This window comes from Anomaloglossus baeobatrachus, chromosome 5 (genome assembly GCF_048569485.1).
Source record: "Anomaloglossus baeobatrachus isolate aAnoBae1 chromosome 5, aAnoBae1.hap1, whole genome shotgun sequence".
Taxonomy (NCBI): Eukaryota; Metazoa; Chordata; class Amphibia; order Anura; family Aromobatidae; genus Anomaloglossus; species Anomaloglossus baeobatrachus.
In genome coordinates, this window is record NC_134357.1 from 460,378,533 (window position 1) to 460,399,376 (window position 20,844).

A 20,844-nucleotide genomic window follows, 5' to 3' on the forward strand; every position below is an offset into this window, starting at 1 on the left:
GTAGCAGGGCCTTGTCCCTGACGATACCCGGCTCCTGTCCAGCAGATTCCCCAGGGGCTGCGGAGGGAGCACGGTCCCCTGTGCCTGGAGACCGATTAGGATCCCACTTCACCCAGAGCCCTAAAGGGATGGGGAAGGAAAACAGCATGTGGGCTCCAGCCTCTGTACCCGCAATGGGTACCTCAACCTTAACAACACCGCCGACCAGAGTGGGGTGAGAAGGGAGCATGCTGGGGGCCCTAATATGGGCCCTCTTTTCTTCCATCCGACATAGTCAGCAGCTGCTGCTGACTAAGATGTGGAGCTATGCGTGCATGTGTGCCTCCTTCGCACAAAGCATAAAAACTGAGGAGCCCGTGATGCACGGGAGGGTGTATAGCAGAGGGGAGGGGTTACACTTTTAAGTGTAATACTTTGTGTGGCCTCCGGAGGCAGTAGCTATACACCCAATTGTCTGGGTCTCCCAATGGAGCGACAAAGAAAAAAAAAAAAAAAAGACAAAAGTGCATGACACAGACATCAGACTTGCATTGAGGCGCTGCTTTATTTTATTGGTTTCCAGAAAAAGTTTCAATGATTTTTACAATTTCCTTATAAATAAATTCAAGATAACCCCCAAACTGCTGGAAGGAATAAGGTCTCCTACAGCTGAAGGCCACTAATCTAGGAACTGATGCACTACAATCCCCAGCAGAGCTGGTGTGAGGGGCATGTATGCAGTGCACCTAATCGTGGGTTAGTGGGGGATCTTTAGGGTGAAATCCCATCACGCCGTATAGGCTGTTCTTGTCTGGTGAGAGCTGTGAAGATCCGCGTTCCTGCAGCCGCCTGATTTTTGCCTAATGAATAATATTTAAGGATAAAAAAAAAGAAAAAAAAAAACAAAAGAAAAGTACAATAATTTACAAGATTTAGCCGTCATCGGCTTCCAGATTGATATTGTTTCCAAATTTGGCGTAAAGCTGGATTTTGAGATCACCGAGGAGTTGCTGGATGGACTCTACCCGCGACTGTAAAGAATTCATTTCATCCTGTAATCCTTTCTGCACCGGAACAAGGAAAAGGAAAGTAAAGTACCATTAACTAGCGGCAAATGGACAAAATATTTAGTGTAAAGAGAATCTGTCACTAGATTTTGCTCTCCCATCTGAGAGCAACAAAATGTAGGGTCAGAGACACTGATTCCAGTTATGTGTCAGTTACTGCGCTAGGTGCTGCACTTTTGATAAAATCCCTTGTTTTCTCTGCTGCAAATCTGCCAGTTCTCTGAATGCTGAGTTCTGTATAACCGCAGCCAAACTGCTTATTAGAAGCTTTGTGTACGCTGTGCATAGCCAGAAAAGTATTAATCAGAGGTGGGGGCAGGTAACAGACTCCCATTAATATGTTGATACACCTGCAATAAACTGTACCCCTGCATCATCGGACAATATTGATAAATGCAAAAGAAACCGAGCGCTGGTCAACAAGGAGAGGAGGGAGGATTGTAAATGAACCATATAAAGCTTAGTGTAATGCAGAACTGCCAAACGGATCTCAATACATTATACTTATATAATACTGATAGAAGGGAGGGCGGCTCGCTTATACTGTGTCCACGGTTTATATTCTGTAATAACACAAACCACGGAAAACTAAATTACCATTGTATTATTTGGCATGTAATTATGTGCCCCTCCTAACATACTGATACACATGCTGCATTATAGTAGTTATATTCTTGTACATAGGGGCAGTATTATAGTAGGTATATTCTTGTACATAGGGAGCAGTATTATAGTAGTTATATTCTTGTACATAGGGAGCAGTATTATAGTAGTTATATTCTTGTACATAGGGAGCAGTATTATAGTAGTTATATTCTTGTACATAGGGAGCAGTATTATAGTAGTTATATTCTTGTACATAGGGGCAGTATTATAGTAGGTATATTCTTGTACATAGGGAGCAGTATTATAGTAGTTATATTCTTGTACATAGGGGGCAATATTATAGTGGTTATATTCTTGTACATAGGGGCAGTATTATAATAGTTATATTCTTGTATATAGGGGACAGTATTATAGTAGTTATATTCTTGGACACAGGGCCCAGTATTATTAGTAGTTATATTCTTGTACATAGGTGGCAGTATTATAGTAGTTACATTCTTGTACACAGGAGTAGTATTATAGTAGTTATATTCTTGTACACAGGGGGCAGTATTATAGTAGTTATATTCTTGTACACAGGGGGCAGTATTATAGTAGTTATATTCTTGCACATAGATGGCAGTATTATAGTAGTTACATTCTTGTACTTAGGGGCAGTATTATAGTAGTTATATTCTTGTATATATGAGCAGTATTATCATAGTTATATTCTTGTACATAGGGACAGTATTATAGCAATTATATTCTTGTACATAGGGGCAGTATTATAGTAGTTATATTCTTGTACATAGGGACAGTATTATAGTAATTATATTCTTGTACATAGGGGCAGTATTATAGTAATTATATTCTTGTACATAGGGGCAGTATTATAGTAGTTACAATCTTGGACACAGGGGCAGTATTATTGTACAGTGGAACCACGGTTTACGAGTAACTTGGTGTGCGAGTATTTTGCCATAGGAGCAAAGTTTGCTGTAAATTTGTAACTCAGTTTACGAGCAATCTTTGCTGTACGAGCAAATACTCACCGCACACACTTCCGGTTCCGTACTTTCACCGTGCTCTGAACCGCTCTTGCAGTTCGCACAAAAACACACACACACTATGCTCACCTTACCCTCCGTTCCCTCGGTGGCCTCCTGGTTCTTGTAGTCCACAGGTATGTGTATCCGGTAACAATTACGATGATGCAGGAGCTTCCTCTGTCAGTGCTTCTCAATGGCAGCGCGCTGGCCAATCAGAGGAAGCGGCTCCTGCGTATGACGTCTACTGATGAAGCGCTGACAGTGGAAGCTCCTGCATCGGTCGCGATGGTTACTGGATACACATACCTGCGGACTACAAGAACTAGGACGCAGAGGGAACAGAGGGTAAGGTGAGCATAGTGTGTGTGTGTGTGGAATGGCACAATAGGGGACCAGGATGGGACATTTAACAAGTTGTGGAACGAATTGTCTGAGCTTGCATTATTTCCTATGGGAAATCTTGCTTTGCTAGACGAGTAACTTGGTTTACAAGCACACTCCCGGAACGGATTGTTCTCATAAACCAAGGTTCCACTGTAGTTCATTATATTCTTGTATATAGGGGGCGGTATTATAGTTATATTCATGTACACAGGGGGTATTATAAAAGTTATATTTTGGGACTAACCTTCGCAGCTTCAAGCATATCTTGAGTTTCCTCTTGGGAATGACTAATAAAAACATCTCCAATTTGATAAGGGATAAGCAGAGAATCGTCTAGCATCATGATATCATCACAGGCGTCTTCCAGGTTCTGAAGTTCCTTCTATCAATTGAGATACAGTTAGCATTAATTTAACATCTAATGAACCAATGCATCTTCCAAAATTGTGTAAGAAATGCTCCGGTCACCACAGAAACTTGATATATACGAAGCCTTGAAAAGTATTCAAACCCCATGAACTTTTCCACGTTACACCCACAAACTTAAAAGCATTTTATTAGGATTTTATGTGATGTTCCAACACAAAGTAGAAAGTATTTGTGAGGTGTAAAGAAAATGATACGTGGTTTTCTAAATATTTTAAAAATATCAAGTGAAAATGGTAATGCGCATTTGTATTCAGCCCCTTGTAGTCTGATACCCCTAAGTAAAATCCTGAGTGAATAATTGCCTCCACAAGTCACCTACTTAGTAAATTGAGCCCATCTTTATGTAATTTATTCTCAGTAGAACTAGAGCTTTTCTGTGAAGGCCTTAGAGGTTTGTTTCCAAACATTAGGGATCAAACAGCAACATGAAACCAAGGAGCACACCAGACAGCTCAGGGATAAAGTTGTGGAGAGGAGTAAAGCAGGTTTAGGTTATTATAAAAAAAAAACAAAAAAAAGCCCAAGCTCTGAACATCTCATTGACCACTGTTCAATCCATCATCCAAAAATGGAAAGAGTATGGCACAACTGCAAACCTATCAACTCATGGCGGTCCATCTAAACTGTCCTCCCAAGCAAGGAGAGCACTAATTAGAGAAGCAGCCAAGAGGCCCATGGTCACTCTGGAGGAGGTGCAGTAATTCACAGCTCAGGTGAGAGAATCTGTTCACAGGGCAGCTATTTGTTGTTTATTCCAGAAGTCTGGCCTTTATGGAAGAATGGTAAGAAGACAGCCATTTTTGAAAGCAAGCCATGAGAAGTCCTGTTTCCAGTTTGCAAAAAGCCATGTAGGAGACACAGCTACCATGTGGAAGAAGGTGCTACTTTTGAACTTTTTGGACTAAATACAAAACGATATGTGTCGCGAAAAAACTAACACTGCAGATCACCCTGAAAGAATCATCCCTACTGTCACACATGGTGGTGGCAGCATCATGCTGTGGGGAGGCTTTTCTTCAGCAGGGACAGGAAAGTTGGTTGGAGTTGATGGGAAGATTGATAGAGATAAATACAGGGCAATCCTGGAGGAAAACCTGGTAGAGGCTGCGAAAGACTTGAGACTGGGTGTAGAATCACCATCCAGCAGGATAATGACCCTAAACATCCTGCCAGAGCTACAATGGATGATTAAGATCAAACCATATTCATGTGTGTGTGAATGGGCCAGTCACAGTCCAGACCCAAGTCTGTTGACAATCTATCATAAGGGTATGTTCGTACACTGCAGTTTTGTTTCTCCAGCGAAAAATGCACCCTCTGGCCGGAAAAATGCATAAAAAAACGCATGTGTTTTTGTTAATGTGCTTTTTTAAAGGAGAAACAAAATATGATAGGATAATTGATAGACAGCTACAATAGATAGAAAAAATAGAAAGATATAAAGAACATATAGAATAGAAAGAAATAACAGAACAGCTCGATAGATAGAGGGATAGCTAGCTTGGCCTGTTGTTTTTTAATAATTTTTTGGTAAAAAAAAAAATGATGTGGGATGCCCCCCATTTTTCATATCCAGCACAAGAACAGCAGCAACTGCACGCTCGTCCCCGGAGAGCATCAGGCCGTGCTGGGTGATGCGATGCGAGACTCGCAAGAGTCCCTAGCAAGTGTGACTCTGACCTTAGTCGTAGCCACGGGTGTTGCGGCAGTGACGTCACGGGTTCACCCGAGTTCATTCTGACACCCTGTGGCTGCGGCTCACTTCAGCCACTCTGGTGATTTGCAGTCACAGCTGGAGTCCTCTACCTGTGACCACAAATCAGGCCGCGACTGAAGTGAGCCACAGGTGGAGTAATCACCTGAGTGAGTCACCTCACAGCAGGCACTCGCTGTGATTGTCAAATGTAGCAGTGGTGGAAGCATCGTGGGACCTCGTGTGGATTATGTGGGACCTGGAGGGGTGTTTTGCAGGTTAATAAAGTGGTGAAAAAGGGGGCTTTTTTGTCTTATTTCAAATAAAGGATATTTAGGTGTTTGTGTTTACTTTCAGTTACAGATTAGTGATGGGGTGTCTCAGACGCCTGGCATTAGTAATCTAGAACTTAGTGGCAGCTCCGAGCTGCTATTAACTCCTTATTACCTCGATTGCCACTGCACCAGGGCAATCGGGAAGAGCTGGTAAAGTGCCGGGATTGCCGCATCTAATGGATGTGGAAATTCCGGGTGGCTGCAGGCTGATATTTTTAAGGGGGCTTTATCTTGGCTGGGTATCAAAATTGAGGGAACTGCACACCGTTTTTTTTTTATTATTTATTTTACTGTATGATATAGACCCGCCCACCAGCGTCTGTGATTGGTTGCAGTCAGAAAGCTGTCATTCAGCGTGGGGGTGGGTCTTACTGCAATCAATTACAATCGCTAGTGGTCTGGAGAAGCAGTGAATATGTATGAGCCTAATGAGCGGCTGGCTCGGGAAGAACAAAGATCTGCCACGGGAGCATTGTGACAGCCGCCCCGGTGATCGGTGAGTATGAAGTGCTTGCTCTCCTACCCCTTTGCATCGGATTCTGATCTCCATAGACTTTATATGGGGACCAGCATCTGGCCAGATACCCTGGCTCAATCCCCCTGCTAGTCCTCCAAAACGCAGGGTTAAAACGCAATGAAACGCAAAGAATTAGCCACCTGCGTTTTTCCACACGTTTTTTCATGACTTTATTGAAGTCAATGGTTCAAAAACACAGGGAAAAACGCAGGAGTAAGTGACATGCTGCTTCTTTTTTCTACACCCAAAACAGCAAGCAAAAAAGAAGCAACGTGCGCACCGCCTTTCTGAATTCTCATAGACTTTGCTGGGGAAGGACTGCATGAAGTTTAGGACAACAAACTGCAGCCAAAAATGCGCACAAGGCCTTAGACCTGAAAATTGCCGTTCACAGACATCTCCATCTAATATCACTGCGCTACAGCTATTTTGCAAAGAAAAGGGAAAACAAATTTGAGCCTCTAGGTATATAAAGCTGGTAGAGGCAGACAACAAAAGACTTGCAGCAGTAACTACAGAGAAAGGTGGTCCTACAAAGTATCGACTCAGGGGGCTGAATATAAATGCATGTCACGATATTCAGATTTAGTTATTTTTAATATTTAGAAAACCGTGTATCATTTCCTTTACACTTCACATACTTGTCATATGATAAAAAATCCCTCTAAAATACATGTATGCTTGTGTGTGATGTGAAAAACTGTGGAAAAGTTCATGGGGTATGAATAATTTTTCAAGGCTCTGTATTATCAGTGTTTTCACAAAGCCCCGACTACACATGGGCGCTTCTTATCTCTATTCCTTCTGTCGCAGTTTTATTTAGCTCATAGGGAAAAACAGGAGAATTCATCACAGAAGGTAAATATAAAAGATAAAGGTAAAGGATCTGTGCAGGAGGGCACATTGCAGATGGCGATTTGGGGAGGCACAGGCATACATTTGGAATTATATGGGGCAACAATTAGAGGTATCCTATAGGAGTTACCACTGGCGGACACCCACACGAGGCATGAACAATATATGGGACATTTGCAATAAAATACAGTTAGGTCCAGAAATATTTGGACAGTGACACAATTTTCGCGAGTTGGGCTCTGCATGCCACCACATTGGATTTGAAATGAAACCTCTACAACAGAATTCAAGTGCAGATTGTAACGTTTAATTTGAAGGTTTGAACAAAAATATCTGATAGAAATTGTAGGAATTGTACACATTTCTTTACAAACACTCCACATTTTAGGAGGTCAAAAGTAATTGGACAAATTATCCAAACCCAAACAAAATATTTTTATTTTCAATATTTTGTTGCGAATCCTTTGGAGGCAATCACTGCCTTAAGTCTGGAACCCATGGACATCACCAAACGCTGGGTTTCCTCCTTCTTAATGCTTTGCCAGGCCTTTACAGCCGCAGCCTTCAGGTCTTGCTTGTTTGTGGGTCTTTCCGTCTTAAGTCTGGATTTGAGCAAGTGAAATGCATGCTCAATTGGGTTAAGATCTGGTGATTGACTTGACCATTGCAGAATGTTCCACTTTTTTGCACTCATGAACTCCTGGGTAGCTTTGGCTGTATGCTTGGGGTCATTGTCCATCTGTACTATGAAGCGCCGTCCGATCAACTTTGCGGCATTTGGCTGAATCTGGGCTGAAAGTATATCCCTGTACACTTCAGAATTCATCCGGCTACTCTTGTCTGCTGTTATGTCATCAATAAACACAAGTGACCCAGTGCCATTGAAAGCCATGCATGCCCATGCCATCACGTTGCCTCCACCATGTTTTACAGAGGATGTGGTGTGCCTTGGATCATGTGCCGTTCCCTTTCTTCGCCAAACTTTTTTCTTCCCATCATTCTGGTACAGGTTGATCTTGGTCTCATCTGTCCATAGAATACTTTTCCAGAACTGAGCTGGCTTCATGAGGTGTTTTTCAGCAAATTTAACTCTGGCCTGTCTATTTTTGGAATTGATGAATGGTTTGCATCTAGATGTGAACCCTTTGTATTTACTTTCATGGAGTCTTCTCTTTACTGTTGACTTAGAGACAGATACACCTACTTCACTGAGAGTGTTCTGGACTTCAGTTGATGTTGTGAATGGGTTCTTCTTCACCAAAGAAAGTATGCGGCGATCATCCACCACTGTTGTCATCCGTGGACGCCCAGGCCTTTTTGAGTTCCCAAGCTCACCAGTCAATTCCTTTTTTCTCAGAATGTACCCGACTGTTGATTTTGCTACTCCAAGCATGTCTGCTATCTCTCTGATGGATTTTTTCTTTTTTTTCAGCCTCAGGATGTTCTGCTTCACCTCAATTGAGAGTTCCTTAGACCGCATGTTGTCTGGTCACAGCAACAGCTTCCAAATGCAAAACCACACACCTGTAATCAACCCCAGACCTTTTAACTACTTCATTGATTACAGGTTAAAGAGGGAGACGCCTTCAGAGTTAATTGTAGCCCTTAGAGTCCCTTGTCCAATTACTTTTGGTCCCTTGAAAAAGAGGAGGCTATGCATTACAGAGCTATGATTCCTAAACCCTTTCTCCGATTTGGATGTGAAAACTCTCATATTGCAGCTGGGAGTATGCACTTTCAGCCCATATTATATACATAATTGTATTTCTGAACATGTTTTTGTAAACAGCTAAAATAACAAAACTTGTGTCACTGTCCAAATATTTCTGGACCTAACTGTAGCTCAACATAATGCACAATTGCACCTACTTTGGAGGTAGATGTGACCCCCTTTCCTCTTGGGCCCCTGGGCAGTTGCACCAATAATATGCCCACCCCTGGGAGTTACTGCTTTAAAGCCCTCAACTAGTGCCAACACCAAGAAGAAGCTGATGTTAATCAGTCTCTAACATGAATCTCCCTCCTTCCTCTGTAAAAAGAGAATTTTGTTACTTACCGTAAATTCTTTTTCTTATAGTTCCGACATGGGAGACCCAAACCATGGGTGTATAGCTTCTGCCTCCGGAGGACACACAAAGTACTACACTCAAACGTGTAGCTCCTCCCTCCGGGCTATATACACCCCCTGGATGACAATCTACCCAGTTCAGTGCAAAAGCTGAAGGAGGACATCCACCCATAAGTAGAGATAGAGTAAAACTCGGAATAACCGTAACTCTGACTACTAACAACAGCCGGTGAAACACACGGAACAAAAAAACTGCCAACAGGCAACAGGGAGGGTGCTGGGTCTCCCATGTCGGAACTATAAGAAATAGAATTTACGGTAAGTAAACAAAATTCTCTTTTTCTTTATCGTTCCTTATGGGAGACCCAAACCATGGGACGTTCCAAAGCAGTCCATGGGTGGGAAATAAACCAAACTGAGAAGTAGGCAAAACCTAACTTCACAAATGGGCGACAGCCGCCTGAAGAATGCGTCTGCCCAAGCTCGCATCTGCCGAAGCATGAGCATGCACTTGGTAGTGCTTCGAAAAGGTGTGCAGACTGGACCACGTGGCAGCCTGACAAACCTGCTGAGCCGTAGCCTTGTGCCTGAAAGCCCAGGAGGCACCGACAGCTCTGGTCGAGTGCGCCCTAATCCCCGGCGGGGGAGGCACCTGAGAACACTGGTAGGCATCGGTGATAGCCGACCTGATCCAACGAGCTAGGGTCGGTTTAGAAGCAGCGAGACCCTTGCGCTGACCTGTGGTTAGCACAAAAAGTGAGGTGCACCGCCTAAAAACGGCGGTGCGTGACACATAGATTCGGAGCGCCCGCACCAAATCCAAGGTATGCAACGCCTTTTCAAAGCGATGCACAGGGGCCGGACAAAGAGAAGGTAATGAAATGTCCTGGTTAAGGTGGAAAGGAGACACCACCTTAGGGAGAAAGTCCGGAGACGGACGAAGAACCACCTTGTCTTGGTGAAACACCAAAAAGGGGGATTCCGAAGAGAGCGCAGCCAAATCAGAAACTCTCCTGAGAGAAGTTATGGCTACTAGAAAAACAACTTTCTGTGAAAGTCGAGACAAGGGAACCTCCCTGAGAGGCTCAAAGGGGGGTTTCTGTAAGGCCGTGAGGACCAGATTAAGGTCCCAGGGATCCAAGGGCCGCCGGTAAGGAGGAATGATGTGAGATGCGCCCTGCATGAAAGTGCGCACCTGAGCCAGTCGGGCGATACGCCTCTGGAACAATACCGACAGAGCCGACACCTGTCCCTTGAGGGAATTGAGGGATAGTCCTAGCTGTAGACCGGACTGTAGAAAAGACAGGATGGTCGGCAAGGAGAACGGCCAAGGAGCATGGTCGGAAGAGCGACACCAGGACAGGAAAATCCTCCAAGTCCTGTGGTAAATCTTGGCCGAGGAAGACTTCCGAGCCTGAGTCATGGTGGAGATGACCTCAGAGGGAATGCCTGAAACCGTCAGGATCCAGGACTCAAGAGCCACGCCGTCAATAGGAGAGCCGCAGAATTCTGGCGGAAGAACGGACCTTGAGAGAGAAGGTCTGGGCGGTCAGGGAGATGCCACGGCACCTCTACGGACAGACGGAGCAGGTCTGGGTACCAAGCTCGCCTGGGCCAGTCCGGAGCAATGAGTATGACTCGACGGCCCTCCATTCCGATCTTGCGCAGAACCCTGGGCAAGAGCGCTAGAGGGGGAAACACGTAGGCCAGACGGAACTGAGACCAATCTTGAACCAGTGCATCTGCTGCGAAAGCTTGAGGATCGTGGGAGCGAGCCACGTAAACCGGAACCTTGTTGTTGTGCCGGGATGCCATTAGGTCCACTTCCGGAGTGCCCCACTTGCGGCAGATTGATCTGAACACTGACGAGTGCAGGGCCCACTCGCCGCTGTCCACGGTTTGACGGCTGAGGTAATCGGCCTCCCAGTTTTCCACGCCTGGGATGTGGACTGCAGACATGGTGGACTTGGAGTCCTCTGTCCACTGGAGGATTCGTTGAACCTCCAACATCGCCAGACGGCTGTGAGTCCCGCCCTGGTGATTGATGTAGGCAACAGCTGTCGCGTTGTCCGACTGAACTCGAATGTGCTTGCCCGCCAACAGGTGGTGAAAGGCTAGGAGAGCTAGAAACACAGCTCTGATCTCCAGCACATTGATCGAGAGGGCTGATTCGGACGGAGTCCAAGTGCCCTGAGCTCGGTGATGGAGAAATACTGCTCCCCAACCGGAGAGGCTGGCATCCGTGGTGAGGATCACCCAGGACGGAGTCAGGAAGGAGCGTCCCTGAGACAGAGAGAGAGGCCGAAGCCACCACTGAAGGGAGCTCCTGGTCTGTGACGACAGAGCCACCTGCTTGTGTAAGGAAGAGATCCGCTTGTCCCAACAGCGGAGAATGTCCAGCTGCAGGGGACGCAGATGGAACTGAGCAAAGGGGACCGCTTCCATGGACGCCACCATCTGACCCAGCACCTGCATGAGGTGTCTGATGGAATGACGGCGGTGCCTCAGCAGAGAGCGCACCGCCAGACGAAGGGACTGCTGTTTGACTAAGGGCAACTTGACAAGTGCCGGCAGAGTCTCGAATTGCATCCCTAGGTACAAAAGCACCTGGGTCGGGGTCAGAGTGGACTTGGGCAGGTTGACAAGCCACCCGAACTGAACTAGCGTGGCGAGAGTGAGAGAGACACTCCGCTGGCAGTCTGCACTGGATGAGGCCTTGACTAGAAGGTCGTCCAGGTAAGGAATCACTGCCAACCCCTGGAGGTGCAGGACCGCAACAACTGCTGCCATGACCTTGGTGAATACTCGAGGGGCCGTGGCTAAGCCGAAGGGGAGAGCCACGAATTGGAAATGTTCCTCTCCGATCGCAAAGCGTAGCCAACGCTGGTGTGAAACCGCAATAGGCACATGCAGATAGGCATCTCTGATGTCGATGGATGCCAGAAAATCTCCTTGGGTCATTGAAGCAATGACCGATCTCAGAGATTCCATGCGAAAGTGCCGCACCTGAACATGCTTGTTGAGAAGCTTGAGATCCAGGATGGGTCGGAAGGAACCGTCCTTTTTGGGGACTAGAAAGAGGTTTGAGTAGAAACCGCTGAACCGTTCCCGGGCGGGAACCGGAACAATTACACCGTTGGCCTGCAGGGATGCCACGGCCTGAGAGAAGGCGGCGGCTTTGGAGCAGGGGGGGGTGGACAGAAAAAATCTGTTTGGCGGGCTGGAAGAAAATTCTATCCTGTAGCCGTGGGAGATGATATCCTGCACCCACTGATCGGAGACGTGTTGCAACCACACGTCGCCAAAGTGGGAGAGCCTGCCACCGACCAAGGACGTTGCTGGCGCGGCCAGATAGTCACGAGGAGGCTGACTTAGTGGCAGCGGCTCCTCCGGTCTTTTGAGGACGCGGCTTTGCGCGCCAGTTGGATTTACGATCCTTGGCTGCAGTAGTGGACGAGGCCGAGGGCTTAGAGGATGACCAGTTAGAGGAACGAAAGGAACGAAACCTCGATTGGTTCCTGCCCTGGACAGGTTTCTTGGCTTTAGCTTGTGGCAAGGAAGTACTCTTCCCGCCAGTAGCTTCCTTAATTATGTCATCCAGCTGTTCCCCAAACAGCCGGGACCCAGCAAAAGGGAGACTCGCAAGGTACTTCTTAGAGGAAGCGTCTGCTTTCCACTCTCGAAGCCACAAGATCCTGCGGATCGCGAGGGAGTTAGCGGAGGCCACCGCCGTGCGGTGAGAAGCCTCCAGGATGGCAGACATGGCGTAGGATGTAAAAGCCGAAGCTTGAGAAGTTAAGGCATCCGTCTCAGGAATAGAGTCTCTAGAGAGGGAATGAATCTCCGCCAGAGAGGCAGAGACTGCCTTAAGAGCCCACACTGCCGCAAAAGACGGGGAGAACGAGGCTCCTGTCGCCTCATATACAGACTTGGCCAGAAGGTCAACCTGGCGGTCAGTGGGATCCTTAAGAGAAGTGCCATCAGCCACAGCTACGACTGTGCGGGCTGAGATTCTGGACACCGGAGGGTCCACCTTTGGGGACTGGGCCCAGTCCTTAACCACCTCCGGTGGAAAGGGAAAACGGTCATCTGAACTACGCTTCGGAAAACGTTTGTCAGGACAGGCCCTGGGCTTGCTAACAGTGGTGTGAAAGCTGGAGTGGTTAAAAAACATACTCCTAGGTTTCTTAGGAGAGGTAAACTGGTGTACCTCTATCAGAGAGGGTTGTTCCTCTGACTCTGGTGGGTTGAGGTTCAGTACGGAGTTAATGGACGCAATCAAGTCACTAACATCCGCATCACCCTCAGACAAGTCAATGGGGTACATAGAGGCAGCGTCTGAGCCCACAGTAAACGAATCCTCCTCGCCCTGCACCTCGGCTTGAGAATCAGAGCCGTGGGACGAGGAAGGAGAAGGATCCCTGCGTCTCCGTTTAGGGGGACGGGGTCCTAGGACATGCTCTGAGGGCTCTGCAGAGCTCTGAGCCGCAGAGACACCCTGAGAGGGGGGCTGATGCATGGACAGCAGTGTCCGGGACAGCTGCCTCATGGAGTCGGCAAAAGACTGGGAAATAGCTTGTGAAAAAGAAGCTACCCAAGCCGGGGGTTCAGCCACCGGGGCCGGAGCAGCCGGAGGAACCCCTGAGGCGGCTCCAGGCTGAGACACAAACATGTTAGCACAGGCATCACAGTGTGGGTATGTGCTTGGCTCTGGCAGAATGAGCTTACAGCAGTGCATATAGCGTACATGTTTGCAGCCTTGCTCCTAGTGACAGACATGCTGCTGATGGTGGAAGCTCTGCAGCCAGAATACACTCCTGTAGAAAGTCTGAGAGTGTAATAAAAGTCCACAACCAGAGGTTGTGGCTTACCAGCCCTTGCTCTCTGTGTGCCCTCCGGATTCCACCGCTCCTCTGTGAAGCGTCAGCCTTCTAACAGTATGCAGCTGCAGCATCCAGCGTCTTACAGTGCAAGAACGCTGAAAAAATGGCGCTGGAGAAGAGGGGGGGCGTGTATAAGCCCCAAGAGCGGGAAAACACGGAGGGCAGAGAGATACAGGAAGAAATACAGGGGAGGGAACATCTCCCCAGAGAGGAGTGCCCTCCCCTCTGCTGGTCGGGCGGTGGGCGGCGCTGTATGCAAAACATGCAGAGAACCGAAAACGAAACTAGGCCCAAACAGAAGCCGGGGCCTAGATTTTAAAACGCGGCCGACGAGCAGGCACCTTCGGCGCGGTTCTCAGGGGAAAACCCCAGAACCGGCCGGAATTAACAGTAACGCTAAAGCACATACTGTCCCCCACATAAAAGTACCCGGGACCCCTGAAAAAACGTCTCAATACTTAGCTCTTGAGACGCAGGGCCATGTCCCTGAATGGGGGTAACGCTCCTTCCAGCAGGGACCAGACAGGGCTGCGGATGGAGACCGGCCTTCTGCAAGCAGAGAGGACCGTGGAGGCTCCCACTTCAAACAGAGCCTCGACAGAGGGTGTGAAGGAGCGCGGCATGTGAAGGCTCCAGCCTTATAAAGTCAACCTTAACAGCACCCGACAGAGTGGGGTGTGAAGGGACATGCCGGGAGTCCAGACTGGACCCGCTTTTCTTCCAAATCTTTAAAATTAAAATAAAAAAATATCAGAGAATGCAAGTGTGTGTGTACTCCTGAAACACAAAGCATTGAACTGGGTAGATTGTCATCCAGGGGGTGTATATAGCCCGGAGGGAGGAGCTACACGTTTGAGTGTAGTACTTTGTGTGTCCTCCGGAGGCAGAAGCTATACACCCATGGTTTGGGTCTCCCATAAGGAACGATAAAGAAAATAAGGATATGCAGCAGCCATGGAAGAACATAGGAGCGGGAGAGGTTTTCTGACCTGTTCACACTTGGTGACAGCTAATATCTTTACTAATCACAGTACAGGAGGGAGGAGATATTCTACTGTCAGTATATTGCAGTCTATGGGGGTCATATTGTATCTCAAGTACAACTTTACCGCATCTGTGATCTTTAGAGTAGAATTCACATCATCCAGAATCCTCCCTCCTCATTACACTGAGGTGCAGTTCATCCAATGATGGCATTATCATCCTGCTGAAACATGTAGTTCCACAAACGGTCACCGATTATAATGCTTTCAAGAGTTTCTCATGAAGAATAACTGCACAGAGACAAGCACTGCTGGACAATTCGCTTCCAATTGGAGTTTTAGGCCATGTGCGCACGTAGCATAATTCATGCTTTTACGCTGCGTTCTGCACCGCATTGTAAAAGCATGCGTCCTGCGTCCCCTGCACAATCTATGTAGATTCTGCAAATTCCATCCACAAGTTGGTTTTTAGAACGCAGTGATTTGCATGCTATCAAAACGCTGCGTTCAAAGAAGTAACATGTCAATTGTTTTGTGCGTTCTGGATGCTTTCTCCACTCTGTCTATGGGAGAGGCAGCATCCAAAACACAAGAATTCTGCATGGGTTCTGCAGTCACCAAACTTTCAGAACGGAGCTTTTCAGCTGCGTTCTGAATCGCACAAGCAGTGATTTTTCGCTGCGGTGCAGAACGCACTTACGTGCGCACATGCTTCTTCCTGGGGTAACAATAAGGCCAACAGGCGAAACCCAGCGTCACATAGAAGCTAACGTGCCGCGTGTTTCATATATTATTTATGTGTTTTTAATTTATTTATTCTTCTGAGTATAATAAACCCCCAATTGTTAAAATGTGCAGCCAAGCCCTTGAATGGAATGTTAGCATGTCACAATGAAGCCAGGGAAAGACACAGACACTGGGAAGGAGACAAAAAGACAGGCAGACACAGGGAAGGAGGCAGGCACCGGGAAGGAGGCAGGCACCGGGAAGGAGGCAGGCACCGGGAAGGAGGCAGGCACCGGGAAGGAGGCAGACACAGGGAAGGAGGCAGACACAGGGAAGGAGGCAGACACAGGGAAGGAGGCAGACACAGGGAAGGAGGCAGACACAGGGAAGGAGGCAGACACAGGGAAGGAGGCAGACACAGGGAAGGAGGCAGGCACCGGGAAGGAGGCAGGCACCGGGAAGGAGGCAGGCACCGGGAAGGAGGCAGGCACCGGGAAGGAGACAAAAAGACAGGCAGACACAGGGAAGGAGGCAGGCACAGGGAAGGCGGCAGGCACAGGGAAGGAGACACAGACACAGGGAAGGAGACACAGACACAGGGAAGGAGACACAGACACAGGGAAGGAGACACAGACACAGGGAAGGAGACACAGACACAGGGAAGGAGACACAGACACAGGGAAGGAGACACAGACACAGGGAAGGAGACACAGACACAGGGAAGGAGACACAGACACAGGGAAGGAGACACAGACACAGGGAAGGAGACACAGACACAGGGAAGGAGACACAGACACAGGGAAGGAGACCCAGACACAGGGAAGGAGACCCAGACACAGGGAAGGAGACACAGACACAGGGAAGGAGACACAGACACAGGGAAGGAGACACAGACACAGGGAAGGAGACACAGACACAGGGAAGGAGACACAGACACAGGGAAGGAGACACAGACACAGGGAAGGAGACACAGACACAGGGAAGGAGACACAGACACAGGGAAGGAGACACAGACACAGGGAAGGAGACACAGACTGGGAGAGAAACAGAGAGACTGTTACTATCCCAGGCAATGCTGGGTACTACAGCTAGTTGGTAAAATATTATCCAGCAGTGCTGCTCTATGTTGGGTTGTTCTTTGAAGATAAGTAGAGACAGGATTGATGGTAGTGACCACTTGTGGAACTACTGGGCTCAGAGAGTGATAGCAACGTCATTGGATAAATACATCTATATTTGTAGACTATGGAAGAGGGAGACTTCTGGATGATGGAGGTTCTTCTCTAGAGATTGTAGCTGTGGTAAAGTTGTACTTTATCTGTCCGTATTGTGCAGCGTTAGACGTCTTTATTGAACTTCCCCTTCCTCTGATCTCAATGGTGTCCTTGGGTGGAAAGACTATGGGAAAATAATGATATATATGGCAATCTCCATAGGCCAGGAGGGGGCGTTACCTTCTTTACTTCAATCTCATCCTTCAGCTCTGTCATTCTACTTGTATTTCTTGCAAAGATGTTAATTTTTTGCTGGTCCTCAAAGGTGACATTCACATCCTCAGCAACCTGTGAGAAAAAGGAGACTGATGCTAAACAGGAGAATGGCTGTGATACATAGTACTGAACCTGCCCTAAAGAATGGAGACACAGTTTATAGCTTAAAGGGATAGTCTACAAGAATGACAGACTTTCATGTAGGAAAACTGCTCTAACAAGTTCTTGCCCCCATGAGAGGGACCCCTGTCCAGGAGGAAATGTATTCTGACTACTTATCAGATACTAAATGTCTGGTCAGTCTATGTGCAGAATGGGCTTTTTGTATAAACTATAAAGGCTGTGCAGACGACCATAAATTCTCTCATCCAAGAGAATTGGGTCGATTACGCAAGTGACACTGATCAAACTCTGATCCAAGTGTCAACATAGTGTGATCCGAGTCTCTCAGATGAGAAGATGGAAAATAAACTTTCTCCATCTTCTCCATTGTGTCAGACTGTGGAAATCGGACTGCACCCTGATGTCCTCCGAGTGCGGTCTGATGATTTCCACACACCCGTAGACTTGTATGTCTGAGTGCGATCTGATAATCCGATCTAACTCCAAAATGCAGAGATTTTTTCCTCTGAGGAAAAAGTATTGGACTTGTGCACAGCAGCATAGACTAAAGGGGGCTTTACACGCTACGATATCGTTAATGTTTTATCGTCGGGGTCACGTTGTTAGTGACGCACATCCGGCGTCATTAACGATATCGCAGCGTGTGACACTGACCAGCGACCTTAAGAGACCTCAAAATTGGTGAAAATCGTTCACCATGGAGAGGTCGTCCCAAAACCAAAAATCGGTAATGGTTGATTATCGATGTTGTTCCTCGTTCCTGCGGCAGCATACATCGCCGTGTGTGACACCGCAGGAGCGAGGATCGTCTCCTTACCTGCCGCCGGCCACAATGCGGAAGGAAGAGGTGGGCGGGATGTTACGTCCCGCTCATCTCCGCCCCTCCGCTTTGATTGGCCGGCCGCTTAGTGACGTCGCGGTGACGTCACTGTGATGCCGAACGTCCTTCCCCCTTGAAGGAGGGATTGTTCGGCAGTCAGAGCGACGCCGCCGACCAGGTGTGACGCTGCCGTTGCGATAATGTTTGCTGCGGCAGCGGTCACACGAAATCGCATGCACGATGGGGGCGGGTGCTTTTGCGTACGATATCGCTAGCAATTGCTAGAAATATCGTACCGTGTAAAGCCCGCTTAACATTGGTCTGAGTGCGATCCAAAGCTTTGTCTGATCACACTTGGATCAAAAATACGGTCATGTGAACCTCTCATTGTGGAAAGCCATACTGAGCCACTGGTCTTCTTTTCTGCTCCCTTTCTTGGTCTGACTGGATTCTGAAACTGTGATCATGGGACGTAGAGGGACTGATAAAAACCTAAATCACAATTTCAGCAGGCGTCTTCTGAGACATCAGCCAAAAAGCATTTCATTGACACCCGCTGCAGGGGAAATTAATTATTACATGCCAGGTACTCGCATGTGAGTCTGTCTTTATAAGGCTATGTTCACATTTTCGTTGTTTTGCATCAGTCACAATCCGTTGCCTTGAGGAATTACGGTATCCTGCAAAATAATTTGCAGATTTCCATTTTTTGCCCATAGACTTCTATTAGCGACGGATTGTGACTGATGGCCTTGCGTTGCATCCGCCGAGTGACGGATCAGTTGTTTACTGACTGACCGTCAGGCGGTAGGAACGCACAATGTAACATTTTTTGTGTGCGCCGAATCGTTTTTTTCTGTGCGCATGCACACAGTAAAAAATCATGATAGACTGTAAAATCAGTTCCAGCGGCCGGAACGATCAGCTGATCGCCCGGTGGCCGGCTTTTGTGAACGCTCAGCTGATCGCCCGGTGGCCGGCTTTTGTGAACGCTCAGTTGATCGCCCGGTGGCCGGCTTTTGTGAACGCTCAGCTGATCGCCCGGTGGCCGGCTTTTGTGAACGAAGCTGGCCACCAGGCGATCAGCTGATCGTTCACAAAAGCCGGACGCCAGTTAAACAGTAAAAAAAACAAAACAATGGATCCGTTTTTTGCAGCATCAGTCACATCACAGTTGTGCCACTATCTGAAACGCATCTGTTGCATCAGTCACACAACTGACTGTGACTGATGCAAAACAACGGAAGTGTGAACTTAGCCTAATAGATGGTAGAGAGGCTCATGGAGGGAGAGGTTCGTAATTTGGGGAGCTCCCTATGTGAGTTTCATAAGCCCCAATGGGCCAGCAGAAATTCTGTATATTTTTTACATACATATTGAATGAAAGGGTTTGTCTCAGGCGGTTTCCCATCTTTCTGCTTGTCAGAGGAGGTGGTGCGCTTCGAATGATTGACAGTTCGGGCCAGCAGCATGGCTGAGTCACAAGCCTGGCTAGCTGTGCACACCAATGCCGAGACGTTTGCATCTGATGACTGCAAGGGACTGAATCTGCCTGGATCAGGGCTTTTAACATGTATACTAAAGAACTTGTAAGCGCTGCTTGCAAAGGTAACTGAAGACCTGATAAGACAGAAGCAGTGGCTGGTAACCTAGGCAACGAGCAGAAAACTACAGAATTAAAAATCCTTCACTTGTCTATACAAGCGCTAATCAATGTTACCCATTTTAGAGGATGAAACAAATGTCTGAACCTGCCGAGACCAGAAGAGCATCTGATGTGTACTGGGGTCTCCCAATGCTCCTCTATCAGAGGTGTCGGGGTCTGCAGAGGTCACTAGAAGGCTTTCCAAAGTGTTTGGTTACCTTAAATGTGGTGAATCCTTGGCACTGCTCTTAAAGGGATTGACCACTGATATTCCACATAAGCCCTGCAGGCAGTCAGCGGACTCTGCTTTCTGCAGCGTTCACAAGACCTAACACACACATACATACATATATATAAAATGGGTCTCTCCATCTCTCTGCATCTGATAGTTTGGGATTCCCTATAATCCGCCAGCTCAGGCATGCTGGATGTTGTAGTTCCACAACAGCTATAAAACCAGAAAAATATATAAACCACGGGCCCATGTGTTGGAGAACTACAAACACAAGGCACACCTCTTCATGAGTCTAACAGGACGTGCTGAGACTTGTAGCTCCCCGAGTTACTATCTGTGAGCATCATGTACTGGTCATACTGGGAGGGGATTGATCATTCATCCTCCATTTTTTCAGACAACGTGGATAAATTGAGCACAGAATCGTCCCCTCCACGACATTAATTGTAAACCGGCCCCCCAATAGCAACAACACCCCAAATACCGCCACCCGAGCGGCCTCACCGTCTTTTTCATGGTGGCCGCCATCTTGGGACTGTACCATTCTCGGCAGAGGGACGCCCATTACCTCCTCACTATATGAACACATGGCATTTCGGGTAAAGAATTTCTAATACTTCAATGGTAATACTGTAGAAGTAATGAAATATGGGTATTTATCACTGTATACACTTTTACATTATTATAAGTGGTATACATGGGAGAGGAAATGGTACAGTCCAAATAACGACCTGTACGGGCAGGAAGCGGGCGCTATGCGTTCATTGTCCACGAGATGGCACTGTGGACCATGCGGGAGGACGCACCACGTGATCACTGCCGTGTATTATAAGGTTATTACGCTGCAGACATGACGTAGCCGACTATAAATGCTATATAATGCAGACTGCGGGCAGAGTGTTCAGTGCAGAGCCGATTTATCATCCATAGCTATCCATATCATTTACCATAAGTGAGAAATTAAATGAGGATAAGGTT

General features: G+C 47.4%; 1 protein-coding gene across 1 annotated transcript; it reads right to left on the reverse strand.

The window, feature by feature from the left end:
* Positions 1 to 530: 530 nt before the first annotated feature.
* On the reverse strand, positions 531 to 20,473 carry PFDN4 (prefoldin subunit 4). The gene is made up of 4 exons (XM_075347840.1): positions 20,371 to 20,473; positions 17,008 to 17,115; positions 3,309 to 3,446; positions 531 to 1,043 (listed from the first exon to the last, which is right to left on the reverse strand). Exons 1-4 carry the CDS (start codon positions 20,392 to 20,394, stop codon positions 912 to 914), a joined length of 402 nt encoding a protein of 133 aa, XP_075203955.1. The 5' UTR covers positions 20,395 to 20,473; the 3' UTR covers positions 531 to 911.
* Positions 20,474 to 20,844: the final 371 nt, after the last annotated feature.